At 54.1% G+C, this 24,635-nt stretch overlaps 1 protein-coding gene across 17 annotated transcripts in view; it reads left to right on the top strand.

Moving 5' to 3' along the window:
* Positions 1-24,635, top strand: part of COL13A1 (collagen type XIII alpha 1 chain) — a 149,890-nt gene that overhangs the window by 68,286 nt on the left and 56,969 nt on the right. For 10 of the 17 annotated variants that reach the window (XM_043925192.1, XM_043925193.1, XM_043925200.1 and 7 more), the window contains exons 5-13: positions 1,704-1,739; positions 4,526-4,552; positions 7,219-7,269; positions 14,540-14,575; positions 15,368-15,394; positions 16,005-16,031; positions 19,608-19,634; positions 20,399-20,425; positions 22,261-22,317. In XM_043925192.1, the coding sequence (XP_043781127.1) occupies positions 1,704-1,739; positions 4,526-4,552; positions 7,219-7,269; positions 14,540-14,575; positions 15,368-15,394; positions 16,005-16,031; positions 19,608-19,634; positions 20,399-20,425; positions 22,261-22,317 (315 nt within the window). Of the gene's footprint in view, positions 1-1,703; positions 1,740-4,525; positions 4,553-7,148; positions 7,270-14,539; positions 14,576-15,367; positions 15,395-16,004; positions 16,032-19,607; positions 19,635-20,398; positions 20,426-22,260; positions 22,318-24,635 lie in introns of all 17 variants that reach the window. The other 7 variants (XM_043925194.1, XM_043925208.1, XM_043925207.1 and 4 more) reach the window with 3 other exon arrangements.

Consider the following 24,635-nt stretch of genomic DNA (forward strand, 5'->3'; position numbering starts at 1 on the left):
CATCTTTCTATCCCAGTTACTCCTCTTTCAATGTGAATTGTGCTATAACCTCTTGACTAAACCAGTAACTTCTAGAATTCAAATCTAGCAAGGACTCTTAATGAAATACATGTGGGAGAATGTTTAGCTTTGAAAAATGAAAACTGTCCCAGCAAGCACAAACCCTGGATCAAAGAAGGACAGGGCGATCTGTCCCATGAAATCCAAGGAGGGGGGAAAATCAGATGACTGGGGGAACGTGGGCAGACTTTGTTTTTTTCTGACAACGTCCACCTTTAAAAAGCATTTGGGGGCAATTTGCAGAGCAGGGGCCGCCACACAAGAATTTCCAGTCTCCGGCCACTCCATGCCCATCCCTAACCCAAGTGTTTTATGGCCAGGACTGCAAAGACCATTAGTTTTTAAAAAAAGAAATGAAACCAAAACACACATCCTGCAAGATCATTCAAAAGCACAAGAGCAAGTGGGCCATTGGGATGTCACAACCGATGACCAGTGGGCTGGTGTCCTCAGTGGGAAGGGTCACGGCCCTACTCAGGCTTCCCCATGAAGGGGCCTGGGAGTGACCCACAGAAAGATCTGCTGATGCTGGTCCCTTGTTGTGAAATCCAAAAGTGTGAGGTACACACATATTTATAACAATCGCTTCCCCAGAACCTTGCTGGGCTCGGTACCTGTAGGCGCAGTTTACACGGCACTCACCAGGTGAAGGCACCCAGAGTTAGATTCCCAGAGCCATCGTTTCTTGGCATCCTCTTAGCAGCCCCAGGAGGAGGCCCGGATGCTCAGGGAGCTTCAGGGAGTTCATGGATCATGGTTATGATCCATGCTCATAACCCTCACTGCAACCCTGCCACTCTTTCCCAAAGTCTGAACACTTTACTGAAGACACCTTCAGTCTTGACAGTGTACATGTAACAGGACCCTAATTCAGAGCTGGTTGCTACTCCCTGATGTGTCCATGTACATCTTAGGATGCTAATTATCCCTTAGGGCATTTTGCCTAAGTGGAGTCAGCAGACACAAAAATCACTCCAGAAATGCCCACCCTTCAGATGAAGCCACAAACCCAGCTCTTTCCTACAGGGACAAACACCGTCTGATTTTCAGCTCCTGTGACTTTCCATCCTTCCAGGCTCCCAGCAAACCCCAAGCCCTACCCCAGATTTTATGAGTCTGCACATATATGATTGCAAAAAAATATTCTCTACCAAAAGAGTGAGGAGTAAAACTTAATAAGCAGATTTCCAGAATGAGGAGATATAACCCCTGGCTGCAAAACAAAGCAGTTTGCTCTGAGCAGCTGAAACTCGTGATGTGGCTGAAGCCACTTGGCGCACTGTGGGTGCCGGGTTGGTGGCGAGGAGGGGCAGGACTCTGTTGGTAGTCTTTGCAGACACAGGGCTTGGAGAGGACCTGGGGACCATGGGCGCTGTTCCGCAGCTCTGGCAGAGACAGAGCAAGGATAGTGATTCACCCTTCTGTCAGATGGGAGCTGCCATTCACTCTCCCTGCGTTAAGGCTGAGCGTGACAAGGATGCGACCGAACAGTCTGTGGGGCTCAAGGGACAAGTTCACCCACAATGCCTGGGAATCGTCCCAAGCACCCAGGCAAACCAGATCTTGGGTGTAGCTAGCCATGGGGCCCCTCACATGCTGGCCTGGCTCTGGCCACCTCTAATTGTTTCTGCCTCCTTCATCAGGGGGACAAAGGTGCCATTGGGATGCCTGGACGTATGGTGAGTTGGAGCATCTCTGCCTGCTCGGGCAGCTGTTGCTTGCTTCCCTGTGCTGGCCTGGCCTGCAGACCACCCCACCCCGCTAGGAGGCAGTTGGACCTCTCGCTTCTCCCCACCCAAGGCTGCTGCAGAAAGGACATTCAAGGAGGAGGGGAATGGTTTATTCCAATCCTTCAGATCTTTCAAAATGGCTTTAACTCTCCAGAGAACTGCCATGGCAAAGGAAAAATCCAAAAATGGCACGAATTGGCTCTTTGCCAATCACTACCGAGGATTCCCATCCACTCTACTCCCTAACCCACCCCCCCCCTGCCCCCCGAGACTGGCAGACACCCTCAGATTTATAGCTGTTCCTGCAACCATCCTCCAGCAAGAGCAGTGAAAGATGGCAGGAAACACGAACAGACAGTGTCCTACAGAAACTACAGTGTAACCAGCATCTGGAGGCATCTTCCCTAGACAGAGGCTAGTGATGAAGACAGGGCTTCCTTCCAGGCAGTGCCTCCAATCCTCACCAGGAAGGTGGGGGTTAAAACCTTCGTTTCCTGCTGAAAAAATAAGATGGTGAAACGGAAGATTTGATAGGGAGCTTGTGTCACAAATGGGAAGATTAGCGCTAGGCTTTGAGGGCCCAGCACCAGGGTTTTTCCTAGGGATTGGAAAGGCAGCACCTGGTGGCCACCTAAGGCAATGATAACCACACCCCCACCCCCCAAGTTTAGGACATGGCCCAAGCTACTCTCCCCGACTGACCTCTGACTCCCCACCAAGAGCCAGCCTCAACCTTCACTCTGGTTTCCAGTGCCCCTGACCAACCCCGTGCCATCTTTCCATGTCACACACATGCTTTTACCTTGTTCACATCACCTCTTGGCCTGGATTGGCCTTAAGCCTGGGTCAGGCATCCTGTGTGCATAGGCTGGCCTGGTGTGAGCCCAGTGCGCAAAGCCACCAGATCACAGCTAACACTTGAAAGTGCTGCCTCTTGTGCTCAGGGCCTTCCACGCATCAGCTCATTCGGTCTTCCCAAGAACTACATGAGGCAGGCACGCTGTCCACCACCATCGTTCAGATGAGAAAACCGAGGCTCAGATGTTAAGTGTCTGTCCCAAGGCCACAGGTTCAGGAAGTGGATTATCAGTGACTTTAATCCAGGCAACCTGACTCTAGATCTGTGCTCTTGACCCTAATAGTGGAATCCTGCCTCCCACCTCCCAAATCCCCTCCATGGGCATCACAGCTCTAAGGAGGGTCTGATCCTTAGGGTGAAGCCAAGTTCTAGGCCTAGGTTCTGGGACATTCCAGAGCTTCAGGACAATGTCGCAGAGCTTTGAGCTCCCTTGGGCCACCCGAGAACCATCAAGACAGGGAGACTGGGAGCCCTGGGCCTCCCCTTTGTGTGGTTCTCCCACCACTCCCCAGATCACAGCATTGTGGCATTCCTGCCTGACCCTTTCTCTAGGCGTCAGCTCTCTAACTCCAAACCCTGAGTCCCCTAGGCTTTCAGTGGGTCCTGTGTAGAGTAGGGGGATGACATTCAGCCAGCCTTTCTCAGAGGCTCGCTTTGGGAAAGCCTGGGCCAGGTTCGTTCTCCACCGCAGACCTCTGAAAGCCTGTTTGTCTATGAGCACGTTGAGACTCAGTTTACCCAAGATTGGGGTGGAGTTGGGTCTGGTACCCAAGACACCCAAGTCCTTGCTCCTGATAGGTAAGCTTCAGGAGTCTCTACCCTGCAGGCAGCCACCAGCCAACAGGGAAGCCTGCAGAGTGCAAAGCAGCCCCTCCAGGCCTGCCCCCTCATGCCCTCCTTCTTGGGCCCTATGGATGTGTCCCCCCAGGAAATGTCCATCCAACCCCTGTTCTGACCACAGTGCAGGGGGGCGGTGCGGCAGGAGAGAGAACGACAGGAGGTCTCCCCATTTCCTTCTACACAAAGCTATTTTCAAACCGCCTTGGTGCTTTTATGCTGCTTGTGCTGTTTTAAATGTGACAATGGACCCATTTGGCTGCTCAGTAGGCGTCCTGGCATGGGCCACCTGATAAGTACTGGGGTGGCCAGTGGGTGTGATATGCCTGAGATGTTCTCGTGATTCACCAAAGGTGGCGCCCCTGGCTGCTATGAATGAGGGTGGATTGGTCACCCTGGGTCCAGGGGTCCTTGGCCATGACCCACTTCCCTCTGCATCCCGGATGCATCCTCCATCTTCCCAGATGTGTGTCCTTCTGTCTGTGCTCCTCTTCGCATCTTGCCTGGCCACCCCTAATGACTCCTGTCGCGTCTAACTTGGCAATTTTGTGCTTGGTGTTCAGCTAGACCTTCAAAAGGACTAGACTCCACCTCACCTCACAGTCCTTGAGAAAGTCTCTCCCATGCCCACTCCCTCCTCAGATGACCCAGGCTGCTGGGGCCACGGCTCCTCAGACATGTTTCTGGCCTGGGTGGGCTCTCTGTCTTTCTGTCTCTCTCTCTCTGTCACACACACACACACACACAGATGTCTAGAGGGCCACTTAAGGCCCCTGCCACTATTTCCTTCTTCGTTATCTGGCTGGGGCCAGCTTTTGGGCTGAGACAACAGCCGGCCACGAGCTATGCTTGCCAGACTCGCGACCTGTCGAGTGTCAGCATCTGTGTTTTGTTTCTTATTTCACGGTGATTTCTTGTGTTTGGTCGTCATGCCATTAACACGACTTCTTGTGCGTGTGTCTCCCTCTCATCCTTTCTTTTTTCTCTCCCTCCCTCCCTCTCTCTTCCCTGCACCCCATGTTGCATGTGATCGCCCCAGGGAGGAAAGGGCCAACCAGGCGAGAAGGTGAGTCCACACTTTCCCCTCTGCACCGGCGCCTCCACCCCCTGGACTCGTGGGGGCTTTCGGAAGCCCCCCATTCCAGCCCCTCTCCTGGTGCACAGGCCCCAGTGGAGGATGCCAGCCTGGCCTGCTCTGCCCTCGCAGCCTGTCACGGCCGGGTCTCCTAACAGCCTCCACTCCATCAGGCAGGAGTCGTGGGCTGAGGTCCCACTTCCCTGACTGAGGTCCCACTTCCCTGGCTGAGGTCCCACTTCCCTGGCTGAGGGGTCTCTGCAGCCCGTGGGGGCTGCACGTGGCCTCCTGGCTCTGATTTTGGCCTTAGACAGTCACCCTTCCCAGAGGTGAGGAGAGCACCAGCTGCCGTTGTATGTGGCTGGTTCTACCCCCACCTGCAGCCCACCACTGCCCCCTCAGACCTGGACACTCTCTTTGTGCTGCCCCCGAGAGAGTCCCCCGGCAAACACTCAGACAGGCTCCGGGGGTGATAGAGAGGAGTCTCCCAGGAAGCGAGACGCCGAAGAGACAGCCCTGTCCCGGAACTGGGTGGGCTCTGAGGGATTATAGAGCAGTGCAGCTAACCAGCTGGCTCTCGAGATGAGGCCCCGAGTGGGTGTGGGGCTTGCCCGAGGTCCCACAGGATTAGAGATGACCAGAGGGCTAGAAGCAGACTCCTGGTCCCAGCTCCACACTTCCTCACGTGGACACCACAGTATGTATTTCTGCCAGTCTCCCTATCTCCGAAATAAAAATGACAACTGTAATGACAGCAACAACCGTGTATTACGCACAAACTGTCAGGCACTGTTTTAAGCGGTTTACTCTGTAACAGTAACATCCCAGGTAACAGTGATGTGGCCCTTCCAGGGAGGCTTGGTGGTCTCATTTACGTGAGAGGGAACTGGAGCACAGAGAGGCAGGGTCACAGACCCAGAGTCACAGAGCAGAAAGTGACAGAGCTGGGGGCTTCCCTGGCCGTCCAGGGGTTAAGACTTGGCGCTTCCACTGCAGGAGGCACAGGTTCAATCCCTAGTCTGGGAACTAAGATCCCACAGGCCTCATGGCATGGCCGAACAATTAAAAAATTTAAAAAAAATTTTTAAAGTGACAGAGCTGGAGAGGATTCCCGGGGTGCCTGACTCCGAGTCGGACGTGGGTCCCTAACCACTGTCCAATGCTGTCCTCCAAGTATAACGAAGGCTGGGTCTCACCCTCACAGGTGGTTAAACCACCCAGGAGAAAGACAGGGGACACGATCACAATATAAGGACAATAGCAGACACTTGTAGGCCCCTTCAGAGACCAGGCATTCTTTTAAGCATTTTACACCATTATCTCATGAGATTTTCACATCCACCCTATGAGACAGGTGCTATTATCTCTGCATTACAGGTAAGGAAACTGAGGCAGAGAGAACTTAAGTAGCCCAAGGTCAGCCAGCACGGAGCAGAACTGGGCTTCAAACCCAAGCATTCTGGCTCCTACCCATCACACTATGTTGCTTTGTATAAAAATTATATAATTGCAATGGGATAAACAGCTACTAATTTGAATTCACTCTTCACCTGCATGTGAGGCATAACATTTTACAAATGCATTTCCATCCCTTGCCCTGTAAGTGCAGCAGAGTTTCTCTCAGCATCCTGTTCACAAAGGAGATATGTGGGCTGAGAGGTTCCGTGAGGCAGAGAAAGACCTGCAGTTGAGGCCTGGGCATTTTCTGGACTCCTGGAGGGAAGTAGCATCCTGCTGTCCTCCAGTGGGGCACCGTCAGGATCCTTCTGCCAGACCATCACCTCTCACCTCCACCTGTGTCCATACAGCCTTCACCCTCCTTCTGTCACACTTCCCCAAGCTCCAGCACACACACACACACACACACACACACACACACACACAACTTATCAAGGCAGCTGGACCACATGGCATTTCGAGCCCCTAGCCCAGCATCCACCGTACTCTCCGGGCTGAAAACTCTGCCGCAGGCTTGACCCCTCTGTGTCACTCCACGCCGGGACTAGGAGGCCAAGGCAGCCCTAACCTCTGGGCTCAGGCCTGCGGGGCCCACACGGCAAGTGTGTGTCTCGTCCCCACCTCTGTTTACAGCAGCTCCATCCAGGGGGCTGCTATCTGGCAGTCACGGGGTGCAGCCGCGTGGGCACTGGGGCCTGGGGAAGGAGACTCGGGGGTGTGAGATCTGGCTGGGGAGCCTCCCAAGCCGGGCCCTGTGGGGACGCCTCTAGGGCCTGAGCAGCCGTGGCTGAGCTGAGTCTCCCTTCTTCCCTGTCTCCCCCCACCCCCGGCACCTCCCTCTTCCCCATCCCCACTCGGCATCCTCTTCTCCCCGCTCCCCGCTTCCCGGCCCGGGGGCCCGCCGCCCTCTTTCTCTGGTCCCTGATCATGTGCTCTTACTTGTATCTCCTCTCTCGTTTCTTCCTGCTTCCCCACTGCCCTTCTTGATCCTTCTGGAATGTTCCGTTCATCCTCTTCTCATCCCCTCTCCTGTGAGTCCTTCATCTTCCTCCACATTTTCTGCCCCTTGTCCTGCGGTCTCTGGGTCTTGGGGTCCCCCCTCGCCCTCTCTGCCTTCCCCACCTGCCAGCTTCTCCTTTCTGTTCCTCCCTCCTCCCCTCCCCTCCCTCTCCCCCTCCTCCCTCTTTTCTCCCCCACAGGGCGCCCCAGGAGATGCCGGCATGTCCATCATTGGTCCCCGCGGCCCCCCTGTAAGTGGTTTTTGCCCTTCTTTGGGATGGATGGATGGGTGAATTATTGAGAAGGGCTGAGTGGGGAGCGGGGTACGCAAGTCCTGGCTGTGTGTCTGGGTGTGATGCCCACCATATGGGATGCGGTCAGCCCGGCCAGGCCTCAGTGCTGCTGTCGATGTTAAAGAAAGTAGCCTAAATCTGCCTCAGTTACACTCTCCTGGGAAGGTTGAAAGCCGACCCTCTAGCCACAAAATGACAACAGCTGTGAGGCGGCCCTGCTGTTTATAGGCAGAGGGAGGAAGTGCTGGCTCTGCTTGGGGTGGGGAGGCCTGGTGCTCCAGCTTTCCAGGGGACAAGACTTGTTTCCAGAAGCCCAGGGAGCAGCTACCCCAGAGGCCTGGTTTCCTGACCCAAGCTCCCACTCCTGGTCTTAGCAAAGCCTGCCCATCACTCGCCCACAAAAGCTCTTTTATGTGCTCAGTGCTGGGTCCCAGTACCCTCTGCCCAGTGGCCAGGGGCTTGGGAAAATTGAGAGAGGCTTCCCCTCCAGGACAGTTCCTTAGGGACCAAAAGGGGGGCTCGGGTGATGCTGCAGGAAGATACCGTGACTGTGGGAAGGAGGACTGTCTGTTTTTCTCAAAGAGTGTCTGGCCCACGGGGCTTCAATCAAATCTCCAATTGTCAGAGCAGAAGGGACCTCTCAGAAGGGGAAACTGAGGCACAGGGAGGGGAAGGGGCTTGGCTGGGGTCCCGCAGATAGAGAAGGATTAGAACCCAGGACCCCTGGCCCCAGGGCTTCCCCCATAGCAATGGGCTGCAGTCTCTACTCTCCGCTGGGCTCTTTTGCTGACTGACCATGCATGGGAGGGGGGAAGGGATGCGGAGGCCTAGCCTCAGATTCCCCAGAGCCTCACCCAGTGGGTGGATGAAGCCCTCTAACTTATCCCCCTGCGTTCAATGGCAAGCATGAGTCTCCTACCCACAGACTAAGGAGAGGGGTCAGAGAGCAAATTGCTAAGCTCTGTCCAAGGGAGGGGACCCTTGTGGCTGTGCAGTCAGGGAGGGGCTATGGTGAGAGCAGGGAGCAGAGGGGGAGAGCCCAGGAATTTTAGCAGGGGGAGCCAAAGGATAGAGTGGGGCTGGCAGGGCTGGCCGGTCAGGAGCCTGGGCTGGAGGCAGGGATTGAAGGGTCCTGGGCTGCACAGACAGGCCTTTCAACAGGTTTCCATGGCTCAGACCACACAGTAGGGCTAAAGATTGACACTTTGCACTTACTCTATGGCAGGCAGGATCCTGAGACCTGTACACATAGCAGCTTGCTTAACCCTTATGAGAACCTCACAGGGAGGTACTATGAGCACACCCATTTTATAGATGAGAAAATCGAGGCCCAGAGAAGTTGAGTGACTTGCACTCATACACATGAGTGGGGCCTTGCTAGGATATGACACTCAGCCGGGCTGTGTGCTCAGAGTCTGCCCTCTGGCCTCTGCTGCTGAAGCAGACCACCCTGCCACAGAGTTCCCATCACCTGTGCTTCTGGGCTCATGTGGCCACTCTCACAACAGACTATAAGCCCCCTCATGTATTGGGTATTCCCAACAAAGGCGGTATGCAGCTGGAGGGCAAGTCAGGAGATGGGAAAGTCACAGAGAAAGACAGTGCCCTAGGTTCCAAAGGCAAGGACCAATCCTGGGGTGGGCCTGTTAGGAGGACAGGGGAGTAACGCAGAGTACGGGCCCTACCCCTTGGCCACCACCTCTGCCTGCCTCCCCATCTGACACGATGCTTCATTTGTGTGGATCAGGCTGGTCCTCTCACACCCTCTTAGCTGCAGCTTTCAGCAGGCTACGTAGAGGTGGTTGAAAAGACCCCACATCCAGAGAACACAGTCAGAGGGCAGGGTCTGCTTTAGCTACACCACCCCCTCCACCTTCCGCCCTGCTTCTGGCTCAACGTGCATAAATATAACCACCACACTGGACTTGGTTCCAGGGGTGAGAAGTACTTTCTATTTCTGGTAATAGCAACTGCTTCCCTCTCATAGACACCTAGAGACATGCTGGGTCCTAACCTGAGAGACCATGTATGTGCTGGTCTCCTTCAGCCCCCAGGAAAACTGTGAGGCAGGCCCTGCCAGCCCATTTCCCAGAGAGGGAAAGAAAGGTGCTTCGCTGGCCTGTGGTCACCTGGCTCCTCAGTGCTGGAGCTTGGTTTGGGCCCAGTCGGTCTCATTCCAATGCCAACATCGTTTCCCCAACACCCCCTTTCACGTTTTAAGTTCAACTGTTTAAGAAGGATATTTACCTTGCGGAAAAAGCCCTCCCTGTGAGTGCTGGGTTGGTGTTAAGAGAGGCTTTATGGCACTAGAAGGCTTGACCAAGCCCAGGGCCCTCTGACTTTGGCCTGTGTGTGTGACCATCACAGAGATGGCGGGGCCCACCCCCACTGAGTGCTCACTAGACACCAGGGCAGCCCCTGCATCTCCTCTCAGCAAGCCCCCTGGAGCTAGTGAGAGTACGGGACCCCAGAAGACCAAGGGACCAATGCAGTCAAGGGGCAGAGGTCAAGTGGGCAAGCCCTCTGTGACCGGGGATGATGGGGAACATATGGCTTTCCACTCAGCCAGGAAGGGTCTCAAATATACACTGCTAATGAGAACCAGCCTTGCTGCTCTAGGGTTCACCTGCCTCCTCTCTTGGAACTTTAGAAATGGTCTTTGCAAAGAGGGGACCTCCATGCACTTTGGTGAAGGATGGTTCAAGATGCCGGAACAGCGGGCCCCATTAAGCTGAGCTCGAGGCTGGGACTCTGAGACACTGGCTGGCCCCGCAGGTACTGGAAAGGTCATTAGCCAGGTTAGGAAAGCCCACCGTCTCAAAGGGAGCTTGTTCCTTCCCAGAGCCCCTAGCTTTTCTTCAGAGGCAAGGAAGAGCCCTCTAAAGTTCCAGCCCTCACTCACAAGGAGACACCCTACAACCAGGTTGATACACCTGCTGGATGTGTCTTTATTTATTCATTCCATTAATATTTGTCATGCACCTCCTGCGTCCTAGATCCCATGTAGACGATGAAAACCTGACTGCAGCCCACTTACCCTTTGGCAGAGAGAAACCACCCTATAGTGATTATAGTCCAGATGGTCGGTGCTTAGCTGGGGACAATTAGGGACACGGAGAGAGGCACCTGACCTGGGGTGAAGGCAGGCAGGGAGGACTTCCAGGAGGAAGAGGTAACTAAACTGTGATCAAGGAGGAGTAGAACTTCCAAGGCAGGTACAATTCCTGTAAACTACTGGAGAAATGGGCAAAGTTCTTTTTAAAAAATTATTTATTTATTTGGCTGTGTCGAGTCTTAGCTGTGCCACGCAGAGTCTTTCATTGCAGCACACAGGCTCTAACTGGGGCCCGTGGGCTCAGTAGTTGCAGCACGCAGGCTTAGTTGCTCCGTGGCATATGGATTCTTAGTTCCCCAACAAAGTATTGAAACCAAGTCCCCTGCATTGTAAGGTGGATTCTTAACCACCAGGGATGTCCCAGGAAAGTTTCTTCTACAACAAAACAAGAGCAAGGATGGTGAGAAGGAGATTGTCAGGTTGGGCGAGGACCCAATTGTGAAGGACATGATGTCCAGGAGTTGGGACTTTATCCGTTGGGTTATGTTCTGCTAAGGGGGGACATGACCAGACTTGCGGTTTACAGAGCTCCCCTGATCCTTCCTGCTCCAGCACTGAGCATGTTTAGAAGAGGCTGCAGGTGCGGGGCTGGCTGGAAGGCTTAAAATGGGCTGTGATGGGAGTATTTACAGAATCACAGATTTCCAGAAATCGGCAAATGCTGCACAAAGCAAGGCTCTCTTCTCTCCTCTCCCCAGCGTGAGTAAGTGTTTACTAGCACCAAGTCCTGTTGAAAAGATAGTCAGCTCTGACTTGGGTTGGGGGAGGTGGATTGAAGCAGGCTCTGGACCGATCCATGACTGACCCTCTTTGAGAGGTCAGCCAAGAGGGAAGTTTCTCTCCAGCCAGAAACTTTGGTTTGTCCATGTTGCTTTACCGTACACACATACAGGCAGGAGAAAGGAAGGGAGAAGAAGACATAGGGATCCACCTGGCTCCCTCTCTTCCCTGGCCTTGAATTAAGGGAAGAGATTTTAGAAAGCAACGTAAAGTTTGTTTCCCTTTTTCTTATATTGTTGTTTAGTCCCTAAGTTGTGTCCAGCTCTTTTGCAACCTCATGGACTGTAGCTTGCAAGGCTTCTCTGTCCATGGGATTTCCCAGGCAAGAATACTAGAGCAAGTTGTCATTTCCTTTTCCACGGGATCTTCCTGACCCAAGGATCGAACCCAGGTCTCCAGCATTGCAGGCAGATTCTTTACTATCTGATCCACCAGGGAAGCCCTTGTTCTTGTATAGAAGGACATAATATTAATCAGCAAATTAATCTACAAATAAATCTATCATCCATAATTTTAACATGATTCTAATACCAGTGAATTGTGGGGTGGGCAGTTAGGAGTTCAACGAAACAATCTCCAGTTTCGTTTGGAAAAAAATCTTGTAAGGGTTTCAGAAACTTTTTGAAAAATAGAGAAAGGGGCATAGGAAGGAGAGGTGTAGTTCTTCTACTAGATAGTAAAACATATTGTAGAAACAGAGCAATTAAAAGAACAAACAGAACAGAAATAAAGCTAAATGCATCTTGAAATTTGGTCCATGATAAAGACTTCACTTCCCAATAGAAAAAGAAGATAGATTGTTCAGAAAATGATGCTGAGACAACTACAAACAGTTTAGAAATCAGAATAAATTTCAAATGAACAAATACTTAGATATAAAATATGCAGCCATAAAATTAGGGAACAAAGCATGAGCAAACATTTATATTTCTGAACTGAGGAATGTCTTTCAAAACATGACCTAAAACCCAGAAGCCATAGGAAAATATTGATACATTTGTTGACATAAATGTAGAGTTTCCATATGACAGAAAGTATACCATTAAAAAGACAAATGCCAAATTGGAAAGAATATTTGCAACGCATATAACTCTCAGTTACTATTGTTGTCAAAGAGCTTTACTCAAATCAGTAGGAAAAAGATAAACAGTGCAGTAGGAGTTACTGGTAAATAATGTACACAGGCAGTTCCCAAATAAATACAATCAGTCAATAACCATTGGAAGAGATGTCCACCTTCGGCATAGATGTGAAGAGAGAGAAATTAAAATCCAGTTTCAAGCCTCTCCATGTGCCTCACCAATACCCAACCTCTCAAGGAAGTGGAGACCCAGTTTCCAGTTGGTCAATGACAACATCCTTCCCAAGATCTCCTGAAAAAGCCTTGGTTAGCCCCAGACTTGGCTCTGGGTTGAAGAAACGCACCCTGCTACCAGGGACGGCTCTGTAATTAGCAAACCATGTGATTATCCCCACCATGTAAATATTATCCAGAGTGGGACTGAAGATGTTTCTTGGAATCCTTTCCTCCTGACCTTTTCTTCGGGCCTCTCAGTGTTCAGCATAACTGAAAGTTTACACTGGGAGGTTTCCGGGTTTTCTCCTTTGTGCTATTCTTAGCATCACTTATCCTTGAGAGGAGAGAAGCCTGAGCCCTTCTGCTACATGAGTGGTATCTCCACCCTCTTGCCCTTTTGGATGCTTTCCACAAGCCCATTCCAGGCCTGCAGCATGCTCCAGTGTGCTACCGGCCTGACCAGTGCATGGACTCTGCCTGCAGGGACCCGGTCCCACCCAGCCTTGTCCCCTGAGCATGTCCCCTGAGCAGAGGCCTCTGGACACTCAAGTCCACAGATTCAAGGAGGACCCAAGCAACCCGGAGAGGTTTCATGTTTACAGCAGATGGACCCAAAGAAATCCTCCTCAAGATACAGGGTCTGATTTGAAACTACTGCTTGGCAAGAACAACCCTCCATTGAACCTGAGACATGTCAGATCAAAAGCAACCTTACTGTGTCTGGTGCCCCTAGGTTCAGTTCAGTTTAACAAATTTCAGTTCAGTTTACCGTGATGGTGGCAGCTACTATCTCAATAGGCTCTGAAGATATAGTTGAATGACCCTGGGAGTTTATATAGCTATTCTATAGATGAGGAAACTCTATAAAAGCTACTCTATATAGCCATTCTATAGATGAGGAAACAGAGGCACAGGGAAGATAAGCGACTTGCTCCGAGTCACACCGCCCTCAGTGGTGGAGGAGACAGGATTAGAACTCAGTCTGCCTGACTCAAAACCCCAGACTTGGGAAGGGACTGAGGCCATCTCAGCCAAGGGGAGACTCCAAGCTTAGAGTTAGTCATGTGAAGGATGTGGTGTGTCCAGGGACAGGTAGGTCAGCCAGGGCACCTGGGTAGAGAGTAGGTGGGAAGGTGAGGCAGGAAAGGAGCTAAAATGGTGCATCGGAATGAGATTGAGGCTGACCTTGAAAAGATATGTGAGCAAAAGAGAACCCTGGCTAATTCTTCAGAAGGGGAGTGATGGGATCCAGGTTTCTCAACTCTCTGTCACCTTGGACCTCCTGGTCACCCCACCCCCGCCCTGGATCTGCACAGCCTCAGGTTTATTATTACCTCCACTCTTCTCCTTTGTCCTGAATCTGGGTCATAAACCTCTGGACTGGGACCAATGAACCTGCCTCAAATTTCCAACCTGAATACCAATCTATATACTCTGCACCCCTGGGGAAACGGGCATGATGGCTCGGCATCCCACAAAGATCGAGGGTGGGGATCCAGAGATTGTCCAACCAGGAGAGCCCCATTAGCCAGGGTGAAGGGACGCTGGACAATGGACAATCTGACCTGTTCTGGCCTGAAAATACATCCTGAAGGTCAGTTCTGATATCCAAACCATCCTTAGATAGGTGGCCACGAGCACTAACCATAAATGAAGAGGACTTGGACAATCACAGTCAAGGAGTTCAGTGTGCTGTAGACTGAGTCCCCAGTGTCCTTGCTCCCCCTCCCATACCCACACAGGGGTTCAGAGCATCTAGGCAGGCAGTGAGGAGCTCGGGGAGCTACTTCCCAGAAAGACCTGAGGAGGCTGACCACCTGCTTTCCTCTTTCCCATCCTTAGTCCCTGGAGGAGATTTCCTATGATGGTCCATGTCCATCTTTCCCCATCCTGCCTCCCAGGCTGTGTCTCCCAGAGACAATCACAGTGGAATGGGAGGGAAACCATGGACCCTCTGGGAGCCCAGGTGAACCAGGGACTAAGGTTTGGCTTCCTCACCTCCTCGCCCATCCTCACTCCTCTCCCACTCTTTTCAGGGTCAGCCAGGCACCCGAGGTTTTCCAGGATTTCCGGTAAGTGGAGAGGACTGGTGAGTTGTGTCTGCGGAGACCCCTGGTCCTGGCTGGGTGATACACTTCAGGCAGGGCTGGTGCTCAAGCTGAATGTGCACTACTAAACCCCCATCAGCAAGGACCCCCTCCCGCTGGCTTTCATGGAAAGCCACCAAGGAGAGTAGCCTGGTGCTCGCCTCACAGTGCAGAGAAGGACAGGGACATCAACATGGAACTAGAGGTGTGTCAGACCAGACAGGCTGCAAGGTCACAGGCTAGGAAGCCCGGCTGGTCCATGGACTCTGGGGAAGATGATGCATCTCAGGAAAGCCACCTCCAACCTCGCTTTGAGGGTCAGTCCGCCTGGGGTGTGGGGCAGTCAGCTGGCCATCTGGATGTCCGGGGAGCCCCTCCTAAGCCCTAAGACAGATTCTGAGAGCAGGATAGGAGGCAGGCCTTTCCTGCAGGCCTCAGTACTGGCCGGCCCTGCTATCCAGGAGCATGCCATCCACTCTCCTCTGGGGTGAGAAGGACTTTGGTACCAAGGTGACTGCCACCCATCAGGTGCTGGGCATGGGGCAGGTGGCATTTCATTTACTCTTCACAAAGACTCCACGTCGGAGATTATTTTATTCCCCATTTTAGAATGGGAAGCCAAGGCTTACCCATGGTCTCATAACAGCCAGTGGTGAAGCAGAGACATGAACCCTACCTTGTTAGAGTCCAGAGCCTGTGTCCTTAACCACCCCCAGGCTGCCTGTCTACCAGAACACCTGTGATGCAGTCTTCACATCTGGCCTGTTTATCTTTCAGGGTCCCATTGGGCTTGACGGAAAACCGGTGAGTGGCCCCTTTCACACTGTGAGCGCCTCCCCCTTGCTTAGTCCAGATCACTAGCCTGGGGTCTTTTAGTCCTTCTGTGAGACCCTGACTCCTTAGAAGGCGCTTTAAATAAAAATGAATCTTCTTGGGGTATAAAGTCATTGCCAGTGGGAAGGGGAGGAGGGGCCATTAGAATGAGTTGCCCCAACCCCCGTGGGCACAAGTCCACGGCCAAGCTGTGCCCTCAGCATCTGGAGCAACATCCATCCTAGAATTTGCTGATTCCGGGCCTCCTGAAGGAGCTGGAAGGGATTGAGGCGGGGAGAGAAGAGGGCTGGAGAGCCTGACCTGCTATTCTGAAAGGAGCCCAGGCTCCAGCTCACTCCCTCGCCCCCTGAAACCCCACCCCAGCACCTCAGGGTGCCTCCTGTGTTCTCCTGAGGGTCTCCCATCCTGGTTGAGCCCCCGCACACGCCCAAGTCCATGGGGAGGCCGCTGCCCATCCAGAGCCTGTCTCTGTTCATTTCAACCACTTTGACGTGGCCGCAGACACAGATGGTCATGAGAGGGGCAGCTGTGGGGGAGGGGGTCCTGATTGCAAACAACTCATTTGCTCTTCTCCTTCCAGGGCCGGCCAGGACCAAAGGGGGAGATGGTAAGACCAGCTCACCCTAACCCTAAGCCTTCTCTCAAGGGCAGGGGGGTCAGACTGGCCCTCCTGGGCTAACAAACCCTACCCAGCCGAGGGAGTGTCTACCCCAGGGTCACTCCCCAGCTGGGTGCCACGCATCCCACTTATTGGGCACAGGAAGGAGAGATGGGCAGGGGGCTTCTCCACCTGAAGAATGAGGAGAGAGAGGTCCAGAGAGCGTCCTTGCTTGGCCAGTGTCACACAGAACTGGCAGCTAGCGTCACCAAACCATCACTCATGCTCAGCACTCACACTGGGAGCAAGGGGTGTCCATCCAGCACTACATCCTGAGCCTCATTTTCTTTTTTAAAAAATAATTTTGGGTGGGGGGAGAGAAAACAGAACTGCCAGCGCGTTACAAATAATAAAAAGCCCCCCCCCCTTAAAAAAAAATAATAATTTTATTTATTTTTGGCTATGCTGAGTCTTCGTTGCTGAACAGGCTTTTCTCTAACTGTGGCGAGCTGGGACTACTCTCTAGTTGCGGTGTGAGGGCTTCTCAGTGAGGCTTCTCTTGTTGCCGAGTGTGGGCTCTAGGGCTCACGGGCTTCTGCAGTTGCTGCCTGTGAGCTCAGTAGTTGCAGCTCCTGGGCTCTAGAGCACAGACTTAATAGTTGTAGCACATGGGCTTAGTTGCTCCACAGCACTTGAGCTCCTCCAGGATCAGGGATCAAACCCGTGTCTCCTGCATGGGCAGGCAGATTTTTTACCACTGAGCCACCAGCGAAGCCCTGAGCCTGACTTTTTAGCGTTCCCTGCTCTGGGCTGCCCAGGGCTCCAGGCGCTGCTGCCCCAGCCAGGCGGAGAGCTGACCTGGAGAGACACACCACTGTCCCCACCTTCCTCCTGCTCCTTCCCACCTTCTGCAGAGCCTTAACACAGTCCATGCAACCCCAGAAGTAATAATGATGGTCATCAGCCAGGCTCTGCTCCCTAATCCTCATAATAACAGCTTATCATCCTCCACTCTAAAGAAGGGGAGATAGAGGCTCAGAGTGGTTGAGTATAGTGCTCAAGGCTACACAGCTCGTAAGTAACAGAATGGGATTGAGACCCACATGGTAAGATCTTACCTTCCACCATGCCTCCTTTTGCTGCCAGGCCCCTTTGTTTAGAAAGAAAAGGACCCTTCTAAGGGGCTCCTCCTCCCGCCATCCTTCTGCCCCACCCCAGTTAACTACCCATGAATCTTCCCAGTCTGTTCTGGAGTTAGAACAAATATAAGGCGGGGGGGGGGGTGGTGCGGGGGAAGGTGAGGCCATCCCTTCTACCACAAACCCACATCGGTGTCTGCCTCACAGTCATCCATCAAAATCCAACAGGCCACGGAGCCATTAGGCTCCTGTTTGACTTGGCACAGGGACCCTGAGCTATTAATCCCACATGCTGTCTAGTGTCATTATCTTGGCCTGCTTATCAGCCGTCCATCTCCCACTCTCCTCCCTTCGGGATGGTTTACCGTCTGTCGAGCTTCCAACTTGAGGGCTGGGGCTTACCCTCACCTGCTTAACCTGTGTCCTCACCTGTCAAAAGGGGGTCACCTCTGCCCCACCCACCTCCCAGTAGCCCGGAGCAGCTGATGTAAGGTGTAGACAGGATCAGGGTCCCACCAGTCATGTAAAGGAGAACCAGGACTCTGAATTCACTTCTTGTCCCACCACTCACAGGGCTGTCGTAAGGTGGGAAGAGCTAATTCACATCAAGTGTTTCAAACAGTGCCTGGCCCAGCGGAAACACCACGGGTAGCACACTGCCCTGACCCCAACTTGCCTAAAGGGGCAGCCTCAAGAGCTCTTTGGTGCCAAGTGTTGCTGGACCTTGAAATACTTAAACTCGAAATTCAGATTTTTGTTGTACTCTCTGTGAGCTTCAGTATTGGCAGTTAATTAAAATAAAAGTGTGTGGGCTCAGCAGAATATCCCCGGAGACCGTGATTGTCCCATGGGCCACCACTTGCAGTGTCCAGACTCCGTCCTCCTTGTCTCTGCAGTCCCAAACCTTTGGGTTATTTTGCTGGGCCCCTGGACCTCCCTCTCTCATCACACGCCTCTCTCCGTCCCCAGGGAAGGTGGCCTGGTCCCCTGTAGTTCACTCCCCTGCAGATGCATCATAGTCTGTTGAATTTGATACTAAACACTTTGTCAACTGCATGGGCTGGGATGCCACATGGTTTGTCCCAGAGACCACTTGTCCCTTCCCATAAACCTCCTGGGAAACTCCCGGTTTGGTAATTGGCCCAGTTAGCAAGTCAGGGACAAAAGTAGGCTTTCACCCACCCAGATGGATCTGTCCACGAGGATCCTGAGGTCTCCAAGCCCTACAGAGACTGGCCTGGCAGACGGGCCCTCACAGGCCCTCAGAATGGCGGCTGGAAGGGACCTCAGAGCCCCAGGGGGTGGGACACTGCCTGTGACTCCAGCCAAGTTCAGAAGCCCTGCCCCACGGGGCCCAGCTCTGTTCAGAGCACGTGGCAGAGTGGACGCAGCTGGACCTTCCCGGTCCCAGCGCTGCCTCTGCTCACTGAGCCACAGGACCTCATCTCCATCACCTCTTCCAGGAGAAGGAGCAACACCAGCGCCTTCCTCTCGGGCCAGCGTGGGCGTGAGCTCAGCGTGTCCCAAAGCCTGCCCCCGAGGGGGTCCTCAAAACAAGGGGCACCTTCCCTCTCCCTCTCCACACCAGCCACACCTGAGGCCTCCTCAGCCCCGGTCTCAGGTCAGGCCCCTGAGATAGCCAGCCAGATGCTGCATCCCCCTCAGAGAACCAGGGTCCACCCTGAATCCAGGCTCCTTTCTCAGCCCTGCGAGCTTTTGATCAGACTCCCTGGAGGGGAGCTCTGAGGCCCTTACATTCCTCCAAGAAACCCAGAACACAGAGATGAAATTCCTGCTTCATCTCTTTGGCCAAAATTTCCTCCAAAGTTCCTGATGTCTGGAATGCTGCCCCAGCCCCCGTGTCCCCAGAAGCCCTTCTGGCTCAGTGGGTTTGATGCTGAGGCTGCAGAGGGTAGGAGTTAGAATGTGCTTTCGGTTCCGAGAGGAGATGGCCTGAGAGTGCAGGGCGTCTGGCAGTAGCAGAGCCCTGTCCCGCCCGTCCATGCAGCCTCCTCTGTGGCCAGCCCACAGGACCCTGGCGGGTGCAGGAATAAGGAAAAGATGACACCTATTCTTCATCGTAGTCAAGTGCGGGGAGCAGGGCACACCTAGTCATGTCCGCTGGTGGATGAAGAAGCTGGGCCCCAACAGCTGGACTGTTTCAGGCACAGGAAGCCTAGGCATGGGTGGCTAAGCCCGGCCTTCGGGACTCAGGCCTTCCAAAAAGTTTCTTGCACAATCCCACGCAGGCCTGCATGCTCCGAATCTGCCCGTCTTCTTTATTCCACTCACCTGTGTCACCTGTGCGCGTTTCCTTCCCTCAGGGTCTGGCGGGTCCCTGGGGACAGCCGGTTGGTGTATCACCCCAGGGCTTTCCAGCAGAGAGGCTTCGGGCCCTGAGTCCTGAGCCTCGGTTTCTGACTGTCTCATTTCCATCTCTTTGTAGGGACCTCAAGGACAAAAGGGAGAAAAGGTAAGCCGATGGGGGTTTTCTAGAATTTTCATCTCAAGAAGCAGTCTTCCAACAGGTAGAAAGGGTTATTTTCAAACTTCAGTTCTTATCAACAGAAGCAGGGAACCCACTGTGGCACTCAGTATATGAGAGAGAAGGGAGGCTGCCCTGGGTGGGGGTCTTTTCTTGAGGGAAGGGGACAGCCTGGAGCCTGGCCCTTAGCCTCTTTCTCCCCCATGGTATTTCCTGACCACCTCCCATGAGGCTCTAGGATTTCAGGGGGTCCGTTTTGTAAACTACTGGCTTGGCCCTCTTCCCAGCCTCCTATGTGCTCTGTCTCCTTGAGTTTCTGATGGGGGCTCTGCTGGGCTTGCCCCCAAATGAATGGTGCAGGGACCTGGCACCCCAGCTCAAGGAAGTCTTGTCCGAGGGCTCCGTTGCCCTTGCCTCGATGTCCACTATTCTCATCTAGGGACTCCTATTTAGGGCCCACCCAGAGGATGGACCTTTCTGGAAGATACCCCCGCCAGGCGTGGAGCATAACCCCTGACTCCACCATCATGGCATATGATGTGTGGTGGCAGAGTCCTGCCCTTGGCTCTGTGGGGCCACAGAGGGGGTTTCTTCCCCGCTACCAAGCGGGCATGAGGGAGGGAGTCAGACAGAGCCCGGAGGCAGGTGGCGTGTGTGCCTGTGTGTGGTGTGTCCCCTGGTCCTGTGGTTGCCCCCAGGGTCCACCTCCCAACAAGTGTCTGACACCTCCTCTCCTTCCCTCTCTTCCCCAGGGTCAGTGTGGAGATTACCCACACCGGGTAAGTGAGCCCCGAAAACTGATCCATCCCTGGGGCACAGCCCCCAGCTTAGCCTCCTCTTCCCTACAGAGCTTGGGGCCGGGCGCACAGAGACCCTCTGCACTCAGCAGACAGAGCAGCGCCGTGATGGGGGCAGTGCGTCTGGCCGGCCCCCGGGGTTGTGCCTGGTGATCAGCGTGTGTATGTTTGTGCAGAGCTATGTGTCTCTGTGTATCTACCCCCGTTCTGGCTGGGCCTGGGAGCCCCCAGCACGCGTGTATCTGGAGCTCCGAGTGCCTGGCTGTGCGCTCCTCTGCAAGTGGCCTTCAACATAAGGCTGTGCAACTTGTGTGAGTCTGGGTCTGGCTCCCTACCCGGCATTGCTGTGTGTCTGTCTGTCTGTCTGGCCGGCTGGCTGGCTGGCTGCCTGCCCTGGCCAAATCAGGGACTTTTGGGTTAGTCATTGTTTCAGATGACCCAGACCTGCGTGCTGGGAGATAGTTGAAAGCTGACTATCAGTGCAAGAGTAAAGTCTTTGTTTTGCCTCTGAGTCAAGGAAGCCCCTCCAAGTGGGGTGGGGATTTCAGGGCTGGTGTCCTGCTCTTCCCCACCCCCGATCCAGTTCCTCCATTCCCTTGCTGCACCGCAGGATACGGAGCCCAAAGCCTGCTGTAGTCCTACTGAGCGCCCTGAGATGTGTGCACTAACGCTGAGAGCCATTCTTGGGGGGGTGGAGCAGAGGGCAGTGAAGATACAGGAGCCCCAGTGAGCCGGGACACCCCTCATTTTGTGGATCGCCCTCCAGCAGCGGGGATGGGGATGACAGGCATCTTTAGGTGTCCATCGCCCTGTCGTGGGCTTCCTTTTGCCCCCAACACACTCAGTGTGGCCAGCCTGGCCGTCCACCCCTGCCAGGCAGGGGGCTTGAGGGAGTGGAGAGAAAGACTAGCCAGACTCGGAGTCAACCAGCTTGGCTCCAAAAGGCCCCGGGAGGGCCTTGCTAGGTGCTGACCTCTGGTTCCCAGGCCAGAGAGAGGCCGGGGGCAGGGTGCAGCCTTGAATGTGAGCATCTGGGGTAGGGTTGAGACCAAGGCTGGGTAGGGGGCGCAGGCAGGCCGGCAGCAGGGCAGACAGAGCCAGCCTGGCGGCGGCATGTGCTCCAGGGAGTCAGGGGCCCTGGTGTTCCGGCCAGCCTGATCCCGATACAATAATAGAAGGTCAGCTGTGTTTATTTGAAACGATGGGCTCACAGGATTGTTATGTTACCCGAAAGAAAGACAGCATCCCCCAGCAGCAAAGACAACACAACTGTAGCCGCTTTGGCAGTGTGTCGTTAGCTCTGAGCATGGGGGCAGGGGGAAGGGAAGGGCTCTGCCCTTGAGCCCAACCCAGGAAAAGGGAGCCGGCAGGGATGGAAGGCTCCAGCACACCTTGGCCACAGGCGGCAGAGAAACCCAGGGTTATGACTGCGCCAGGGTGGGTAACAAGTCAGGCTGGGTGAGAGTGGAGGTGGGGATCCAGCTGCTGGGCAGGGCGAGGCAGCTGGCACCTTCCATTCATCTGGAAGTGGGTAGGACAGCAAGGTGTTTCTCGGGCAGGGGGTCTGTTGCCTTTCTGAGGGGTCTGCAGGCCTGAGGGGGGTGGCAGGCCTCCCAGCCCACGAGATACATGATCCAGGTGGTCTGAGCCTCTGTTCCAGCCTGCAGCATCCCCAGGGAGAGAGGGGGAGGCCGGGTGGGCAGTGGGTGTCTGGGGTGCCCTGGGAGTGGGATCTGGTATCTGAGCCTGGCACTCACTCACAGCCGTTGCCCTGTCTCCCCCCCCACCCCTACCCCCTACCCCCTATCCCACCCCAGGAGCACCTAAGTGGCTCTCTAGCAGCTCTGCGCTCCAACCAGATAATTATTCTGAAGGTTTGTAGGTTCTGGAAGATCTTTGGGCCCCTCTGGTGAGAGGCTCCATGGACACAGAGCACAATGTTGCACGTCCCCAGGCCCCAGTGGGAAGGCTGGGGCTCCCCGCGAGGCAGCTGCCCATGAAGGTGGCAATGACCCAGAAAGGCCGTGACTGGGCTCCCAGGTCCCTGGCTGGGTGGATCCTCAGCCCAAGCAGCCCTTGCTTCCTAATGCTCCTCCCAGCCACCTCATGTGAGTTACAATGCTTTCAGAAACAAGAGGTGGATTATATGCCATCTCTGTTTTCACCTGGGTTCTAACCTCTTCCTAAAGCTGTGGGGCGCTCAACTCCACTGGATAGAGAGACTGGAAGCAGCCAGAACTTCCAGAAATGAAAATTGCATTAGCTAACATGATTGCCTCTCCCTGCCCCGCTCCCCCAAAAAAGCGGTTGAACATGCTAAAAACGTATTTGTCCAGCCTCGATGTTCCAAGCCCCAGGGTGAGGCCTCAGTAGCACTTAGCTGGTGCCCACACTGGTCACACCCTCCTCCTGTTCCGCCCCCGGGAGCTGGGGCTGACCACCTTCCCCAGATTCGCTGACACCGGCCCTTCTCGTCCAGCCGAAAAAAGAACCCAGGGGTGGCCGCCTACCAGCCTGGCTTCAAGTACCAATTTAGGCTGATCCTGTGGCTCCAAAGTCAGAGCCTCAGAGTCTGCTCCCCTCAGCCCTGCAGCCTCTGTCCACGACCAGGGACCCGTGGGCCTGGCAGTGCAACGTTGGGCCGTGTGTCAGGAGGCCTCCGTGGCCCGGCTTGGCCATGGAGGCCCAGCCAGAGGGCCCTCCTCCCCACTGGGGAGTGCTGCTGCCAACACCCCGAGGGCTTGCCTCCTTCCAGGGATGGGGTGCCTTCCAAGGGCAAGCTCAGCACTGCACCCACAAGCCTCAAGCGGCCCGTCCACGCCCTCCCTCCAATGCCTCATGCCCGCTAATCTCTCTTCTCTCTTCCTCTTCTCCCTCCCTCTCGGCTACCCTGCCTTCCTTGCGGACTTTCGGCCCTCCTGAACACCTGCGATCTTTGGCCTCTGCCCTCTGGCCTTCCAACTCATCTTTCTCCTCAGCTGCTGCCTCTCCTCAATTCAGTGCGGCTGGCTCCACCCCCCGTCATTAAAAGGCGGACCTTCCAGGTAGACACCTCCCTTGGCCAGACCACAAGGGGCTTCCCAAGGGGCTGGCGAGTGTCTGGACCCTGACGAACCAGCTGGGGCTGTGACAGTGAAAGTCCTCAGTCGTGTCTGACTCTTTGCGACCCCATGGACTATAGCCCACCACGCTCCTCTGACCATGGGATTTCCCAGGCAAGAACACTAGAGTGGGTTGCCATTCCCTTCTCCAGGGATCTTCCTGCCCCAGGGATCAAACCTGGGTCTCCTGCATTACAGGCAGACTCTTTACCATCTGAGCTACCAGGGCTGTTGGCAAAAGCAGAATCTCACTGCACTCCCATTACATTAAATTAGCCAAAGACGGGCCTACAAATGCCATACACGTGGAAATACACAACACCCGGGCCCAGAAGCCTCAACTACTGTCTCACTGTTGCTGCTCACAAGAGCCAGTAACAGCAGCCTCCACTGTGTGCCAGTCGCCGGGCCATGCGTTTTACAGCCTGCTTTCGTTTAATTCTCACAACGGTTGTATGAGTTAGGCATGATCATCCTTGTTTCACAGATGAGCAAATCAGGCTCAGAGACGTTAAGTAAGTAGCCTGAGGTCACACAGCCGGTAAACTGCAGAGCACCCACATTTTCCGACGGTTACTAGTTCTGCAATTTGGGGCAAGTTACTTAACCTCTCTGTGCCTCTGTTTTCTCATTTGTAAAATGAGGATAATAATGGTTCCTACTGTATAGGGTTATTGTGTATGCAGAACACTGGGAATACTTCCTGGCAGAGTTGAAGCGCTGAAATTAAGTTGAGGCTCAGAGAGGTGAATTTGTACCCAAGGTGGCAGAAGCAGCAGGAGACAGTGGGAACTGGCAGCCGGGCCTCAGACTCCACACCAGGGCTCTCTCAGCTGGACCTACACCCTTTATATTTAGAAATTTAGATTGCTTAGCATCCGATCACTTGTAACCTGAGTTTGAGAAGCAAGGGAATTTGCAGAGGAAATGTAGCCCACAACCAACAGGTGTAATCATTGTGAGCAACTGCTTCCTTCTTCCTGCCTTACTAAGCCAAGGAGGCTGGGACAGGACCAGATCACAAAGAACAAAGAGCAAGAGACCACAGACCCAGGGATCTAGGCAAAGGCATTGCGGCTTGATGCCAGGCC

This window comes from Cervus elaphus, chromosome 15, assembly GCF_910594005.1.
Source record: "Cervus elaphus chromosome 15, mCerEla1.1, whole genome shotgun sequence".
NCBI classification, from domain to species: domain Eukaryota; kingdom Metazoa; phylum Chordata; class Mammalia; order Artiodactyla; family Cervidae; genus Cervus; species Cervus elaphus.